This window comes from Rhagoletis pomonella, unplaced genomic scaffold (genome assembly GCF_013731165.1).
Source record: "Rhagoletis pomonella isolate Grant_MI unplaced genomic scaffold, Rhpom_1.0 Rhpom_scaffold_00004, whole genome shotgun sequence".
Classification (NCBI taxonomy): Eukaryota; Metazoa; Arthropoda; class Insecta; order Diptera; family Tephritidae; genus Rhagoletis; species Rhagoletis pomonella.
In genome coordinates, this window is record NW_023458558.1 from 8934671 (window position 1) to 8942102 (window position 7432).

The window sequence follows — 7432 nt, forward strand, 5'->3', positions numbered from 1 at the left end:
GCAATCGCATTTCTAGCTAGTATATTTCAGGATGAATGGATAAGGATTGAGCCAAAAGCTTGTGTGAGCAAATCCAATTTTTGGCAGCAAATGTCAGTTACGCGATTTTGTAGGATGACGATACGCGGTTTTGTACTTTAAACGACTATATGTATTTAGTGTAGATATGGATATTCACTTTGTAATCATTTTAATACCCAAGTATGCAGTTGCATATACATATACAGTATCAGTCAATACAATAGCACCCCCATCTCGAAGTGATATTGTTTGCCATTTCATGTTTATTTATTTATTTTTAGGAATTTTCACCGAACCGAACATTTTCAAGGTCTAAAATAATAAATAATCAATGAATTTTTTAAAGTCAAGTTTAATAAAAAAGGTACATTTGGTTAAATCACCCTCCATTTCAATTTATAACGTAAAATACCTATGTTTGTAAAGTTAATAACAAAATGCCTTTATTTTTAATACTCGAAATTAAATAATTTTATGTTATAATGTGAAAAAAGTAATAGCTTATCGGCATTTTCACCTTGCAACCTTCAGCACTGAGCAATTGCTCACTAGACACACTTGATGGAGGGGCAAATATTTTAAAACAAATTTATTTTTTTTTTCAACAGAAAATGTGGGCTTTGATACCAGTATTCAAATGTATTTCAGTATCTTCAGCGTTCAATTCGTTATTTAATGAATGGTTAATATGAATTTAAAGCCTTCGTTTCGCTGCCACCAATGATACTCATATATTTCTGCGAGAATAAAAAAAAATCATTTTTTATTGGTTTCTACAATTTCCAAAATGAAAATGAACGCAGGGTTACACATCCAAATATAAACATTAAAACTAAAACATTGTACAACTTTTAAATAAAAAATAAAAAAATATAAATATTCGGCCAAAGTTCGGTTTTTTTTTTTTTTGCCGAAGCCGAAGTTTTGTCGTTCTCTAATAATTTCCATTCGTACTGTCATCGGGTATGTAACTTGAAAATGGAAGTCGCTGTGTCTTTTAGGCGCATCAATACTACATAGTTGCATTCCAACATAAGAAAAGCATAAAGTAAAAACAAGTAAGAAAGTCTAAGTTCGGGCGGAGCCGAACATTAAATACCCGGCGCAATTATTAAATATATGTTTTCCACCTTTCTGAAAGCTACCGCTACACGATAAGCCGGGGTGTATAAATTGTAATTAAATTAGCGTCCTTAAATTTCGAAATATTGCAGTTTCAAGCATTTCTGAAATATACCGTTATATGAAAAGCGGTCGTAATTTTAGTCCGATTTCAATAATTTTCAACGCTTTGCTTTTATGTGGCAAGCACAATAACCATACCGAGATTGGTTCAAATTGCTAGAACGGTTAGCGAGATACATATATGTGATCATAAGTGGGCGGTGCCACGCCTATTTTCCAAAATTGTATCATAAGCATATTTCTTGGTAAAAAATTGTTGCAACCATCAATTTTGAATAAATTAGCTTTAATATTTACTGATTTATCGAGGATTTCGTATTTTTCTAAATTACCGTTATATGGGATGTGGGCGTGGTTATTGTCGGATTTTAAAAATTTTCGGCCATTTGGTATGTTGTAGCAGGACCAACAACTGTGCCAAGTTTGGAAGAAATTGGTGCAGCGGTTACCAAGATATACACATGTAACCATAAGTAGGCGTGGCTACGCCCATTTGCCAAAATTTTTTAATATTCTTATTTTTCGTCTAAAACTCATTGTAAATATCAAGTTTGAGTGAATTATCTTTAATAGTTACTAAAATATCGCACTTTTCGTATTTCTGAAAATTACCGTTATATGGGAGGTAGGCGTGGTTATTGTCCGATTTCGCCCATTTTCAATACCATCCGTCCTATGCCCAAAAGAAGTCCACGTACCAAGTTTCGTTAAGATATCTCAATTTTTACTCGAGTTATCGTGTGCACAGACGGACGGACGGACGGACGGACAGACAGTCACCGCTTAATCGATTTCTCTTTTCATTCTGATCATTTATGTATACATTTGTCTATATCTATCTCGATTCGTTTTGCCTGTTACAAACAACCGTTATGTGAACAAAGTTATAATACCCTTGTGCACAAGTGCGCTCGGGTATAATAAATTGTGTTCATTTGTTATATGGAAGAAAATGCGCAACACGCTGCACAAGAAAAAAAATCTAAAAGAAGAACGGTAATTTTTATCGACTTGAAATTTGCACTTTATTAAAATAAAATCGAATGGGCTATAAAACTGCATACACGAAAATTTTCTTAATATCCTGATTAAAAATTTGGAAATTTTGTTGACAACTTTTTTAAGTTTGATTAATTTTTCTTTAATTTGTGAAAGTTTTGAAGCTTTTATTTCATTTTGAATTTCGGCGCTAATTAGTTGAACTCAGGTGTACATATTTACTTATGTTTTATTATTATGTTTGTTTTGTTCTTAGCACAATGGAAATCAAACAAACTTAAATCAAATGCAAACGGCGTGAATTTATAAATAGCAATCAATTGTTAGAGAAAAAAATCAATTGCAATGCAAAATGTTGTGCAAGTTTAACCATGACCTCTCACATGACACTTGCCACTTTGCCAGCCACCCACCATGACAACACGAATGCAGCGAAAGAAAGAAGTACAAAGTAAAAGCAAATACAAAAGTAAAAGCAAAAGTAGCAAACCAAAAACAAAAATAGTAAAGGATGGACGCTTTCGCCACATGAAAATGAGCGCTGCACGGCCTTGACCTACACAAAGAAAGCTGCACTACAAAAACAATGGCAGCTTACATACATACATATCTCAGTGGCACCCGCTGTATGTACATTTAAATATAACTTTTAGTAATGACGAAAATCAAATTAAAAATTAAATAAGACCAAGTAAAATGCAGCGATAGGATAAATGTAGTGATTTACATAGTAGTATTGGAAGTTTTTACAAGATTATTTTAGCGAGTGCAGCGAGAACGAGGAGAAAGTCAACAAATGAGCAGATTTTACCAAAACACAATAGAGTAGAGAACATATGGTATTGTTGGATGGCGCAGGGAGGTTTGCGGTAACAACGATGACAAAACGACCAGTGGGATGTCAGCTACTCAGCTGCTCAATTGCTCTTGGCCAACGTAGGCGAAACGCAATCGTGGCCATGCATTGTGGCATTGGGACGACGAACAAAAATAAACTGAACAAAGCAAAAAAAAAGTGCAAGATTTCATTGTCAGTGTCCGATTAGATAATACCTTCTTAACATATGAACTTATGTATGTACTATTTGTGCCTTAGCTTGAGGTGCTTAAAATCATTTACGTAAGTTAAATTTTTTAATTTTAATAAGCAACAATTTTGAAAAAGCGCGTGGCGTATTACTTAATATTCTTTCTTGTACGCATGCATATATGTATGTATGTACATACGTATGTATGTATGTTGGTACATTGGAGCGGAGGCTGCTGAGAAAAACGAGAGAGTACAATACTCTCTAATTAATATGTTGATTGTTTTGAAAATACACTGACTTTGTTTATATTTTTCAGAGTTACATAATTAAATTATTTGCACATGTAAAATAATACGATTTTTTAGCAAGTTTTTATTGTTGAATTATTGCTCGTTTGTTCTGGATAATATTCTTATAATTGTGCAAAAATAGTTCATACTTGCAATCCATAAACCTGTTACATTATTAATTATAGCTGATTCATGCTTAAAAACTACACAACTTACATACATACATATCGTTACCTTAATATAGAAAGGAAGGCCCTATGACATAACGTCGCTGAAATACAAAAAGCTGTAACTAACTAAAAATCCAAAACTCACTGTTTGTTTGATTACACAAGGCAACAAAAATGGGAAAAACTTTTGTTTTCATCAGCTCCAGATTTTGAGTAAAAAATCGCGTTTTTTTGCAATATATTAGAAGCTCTAGCAAAGAAACAAAAGGTGATATTAGGCTTAAATTAAAGCTAGAAGTTTGACTACTACCCCTGAAAATAATATCCCTGAACCGGATTTTGTGCGAAGCTTGAGTACCCTCCGCAATTAAACAAAACGCGATTAGCCTTCTTTCACTTAGGCTTAAATTAAGGCTTGAACTTTCGACTACAATCTATTAAAATACTATCCCTGAACCTCAACCCTAAGGTCACTACTAGTTTTTATTTAACACCAAAAACTGATTTTGGCAAAATTAATTTTCTTTTTCAATAGCACATTTTTATATTGTTCAATAAATGACTGTTAGTGACTATCAGCTCAAGGTGCAGGGATAGTGTTTTCAGGGATAGTAGCTGAGAGTTATAGCTTTAATTTAGGCCTAAGTGGACCTTCTATCACCTTTATTTTGCTAGTCCTTCTAAAATATTGCAAAAAAATCGATTTTTTTACAATTTGACCTCGTTTTTCTCAAAATATAGAGCTGATGGAAACTTTATGCTTACGGATTCGTAATCACCACAGAAAAGTCTATCAAAAACAGTTAATCATTTGCCGTAACAAAAACACTGTTGCCTTTTGTTATGATGCATTTCATCAAACTATAAGTTCCTCCCCCTCCCCCCCCCCCTCGTTTTATGCAATAAACAATTTTAGTACATTTTACACATGAACAAACCAATGTTTATGTGTTTCTATTAGCAATGCCGCTAGAAGTTGTCAATTCAATTTCAAGCGAGTCAACTAAAATCTTATTGACTTCTAAGCGTATCAATTTAATTACAGCTATTAAACCGTCTATACCGTCCATCAAAGCGCAGATGAGACTAATAATTGTCAGAGCGTAAATTTTATTTGTTTCTTAATTATTCCATCTACCAAGCGATAATAAAAAAAATTTTACGTTTTTTTTTTAAATGATGTTATAAAAATATTCAATGCTAATCAGCACAAGTTAATGTGAAAATTATATAAAATTCGCCATGTTTCGTCTAAGGCATAAGCACGTGCGTGTTATTACCAAAAATTCCTATACATTGTGCCTCTGAAATAAGATTTATGTATTACTACAAGAACAAATTTCACGCAACTAACACTCGCCGTCGCTAGATGTTAATCTATTGCAAATACTGTCTAAAATGGCTGACGTAGTGTGCTATCACTACACCATTTAACAAGTCATTACTTAAGGTCAAGAAGCAGCATTTGGCAGCGTGCCAGTTCTCAGACTTTCGCTATCAGCAGTAAATTTTCCAATTGTCGTTATCAATTTACGCGCTATTCTTTCTCCAGTCACTGACTAATTCTCTTATATGAAATAAAATAAAATAACATTTTACTTACCACATTTGGAGGTAGCTTGTGTCCTGGCAAATATTTAACATTTTCATGGGTAGTATTTATTATTTCCGTTAATTTTTTCCCATCTATTTGTTCCTCATAGACATACATATTCACACACGGTTCGAATTGCGGAAGATTCGCGCAATTAGCACCCACAATCTTAGCTATTGCCGAACCCCTATGTGTTACAAAGGAAATATAAAATAATAGTTATGTAATAATCTATAATTCTTGGTTAATGTTCACTTGTACACACTGTGTGGGAGTTGCTTTCATAAGTTCGTCATAATAGCGTGCATTTCATTCAAGCGCGCCAGTAGCTCCGCGTTGGTTATGTACCTGAGTTACAAGTACATATATATGTAAATATACATATACTAAATGCGATTCTGGAACACTTGTGTAACAACCCACATCCAGCAGTACATTCTTACTAAATGCAATACCAAGTTATTAACTTACCAGTTTCCTGAGCCCACAATGCAAACGCTGGTTTTATCGGCCATATTGTACAATTATTTTGAAGTATAAGAATATTTTAAAGATTATTTAATTGCGTTTACTTCCGTTAGACGCGTGCGTACTATAATTTATGTATGGAGAGCAGTTATCAAATTGCTGGGATTGCAAATGAAAGTGGCACGTTTAACGCGAGCGAAGTGGCGACGACGACTGATTTTATGGGGCGACCGCTAACACGTTTCAAGCTCTCAGGTGGCGACTCTTTTCTTCGGGTCTTGTGTATTTTATCTAGGCGTACCGCTGCCTTCACTCAGTCGTGTTCATCAGAAGAAATCACAAAAGCGATCAGCGACGCGACTCGTGTTTCGAGAGTGGTTATGGTAAATGTTTTTGAACGCTCACGCTTGGAGCTACTGGCGTTTTGAAGTGTTTCGACGATTTTGGCGAAGTCAACGCGAACAATTTGTAAACACGGGTCCCCGCACACTTCCGTCAGTACTCGCTAACTTATCAGTATCTGTTATCAGGCAGTTTTCTGAAATTAAAAAGTAGTTAAAAAACCTAGGAACACAAATAGCAATATGGAAAAATTATCATCTTGGCATGCGCGGAAAGGCGACTTACGAGCAAAGAATGTTGGTAAAATGTTTACTATAGAATTTCAAGTCAATTATCTGAGCGTCATACACTTACCTGTTTTAGTAGCACGTAATTTAAAGGCTAGGTTATATATTAAATATTCAATTTGTAATTTTATTTATTTCTATCGAAAAAATGTGCAGCGACAAAGTGATTTTTTTCTACAAGATTTGACGTTTGTATTCTATTGCCATTTGCTTATTTTCTTCTCAATAATCGCTGTTTGTTTTCATTTTACATACTTGTATTCAGTGTTTCCTCCTTTCCAGACCCAATGAACCAAAAATCCAAAAAAAAAATCCAAAAAAAAAAAACCAGAATCTGAAAAAAAGTCTTTGGTTCATGACCAGACCCGTAGATATCAAAAGCAAAAGGTTTCTAAATGCCCAATATTTTATCGGAAGTTTCGTTTTCACTAAATTTTTAGGTCAAGTATAAGTTTTGCCAAAATATTTTTAATAATACCCCTTTCCGTCGGTTTGGTAAGGTGCTAGCTGCAATACCATGGTATTTGGTAATTTTATCAACTCTGAACGCTGTATCTTGCAAACTACGTTTATCAAGAGATAAAGCTCGGTCCATCCCCTTTCGTTTAATGGGGTGTGGAGGCCACGTTTTCTCCCCCTGTGCTTGCCGTCCTACATTCGTTGTTCGATTAACCAAGCAATGCCCGATAAATTTATCATTTTATCAAGTTTATCAGCAGTTTATCTCTTTAGATGAAATCCCTATTTAGAAAAACTTAGAGACTAGGGAAGTTTCTTTTTCATTAATTTTGAAGTCAAGTATGAGTTTTGAGAAACTATTTTTAATAATACCCATTTAGTAAGCTTCTAGCTGGTGTTCGTTAATTTTATCAACTGTGAATGCCGAAAACACTTACTTTTGTTATACCAGGTCTACATATAAATAGTATATCCTCATTTTCGAGCTTAACTCCCTAATCTGTGATTACAAAAGAGATTAGCCATCCAAAATTTGTCGCTCGCTAATCTGTAATTTTAAAATAGTATCAAATTAAACCGATAACTT

The 7432-nt window shown here is 34.1% G+C and overlaps 1 protein-coding gene across 1 annotated transcript in view; it reads right to left on the minus strand.

Moving 5' to 3' along the window:
- The window catches only part of LOC118736939 (glycerol-3-phosphate dehydrogenase [NAD(+)], cytoplasmic), a 20013-nt gene extending 13421 nt beyond the window's left edge, over positions 1-6592 (minus strand). Inside the window, exons 1-3 of the mRNA XM_036467095.1 lie at positions 6455-6592; positions 5762-6296; positions 5300-5477 (exon numbers count right to left, since the gene is read on the minus strand). Of these exons, the coding sequence (XP_036322988.1) occupies positions 5300-5477; positions 5762-5805 (222 nt within the window). The 5' untranslated portion in view covers positions 5806-6296; positions 6455-6592. The remainder of the gene's footprint in view (positions 1-5299; positions 5478-5761; positions 6297-6454) is intronic.
- Between the last annotated feature and the right edge of the window lie 840 nt (positions 6593-7432).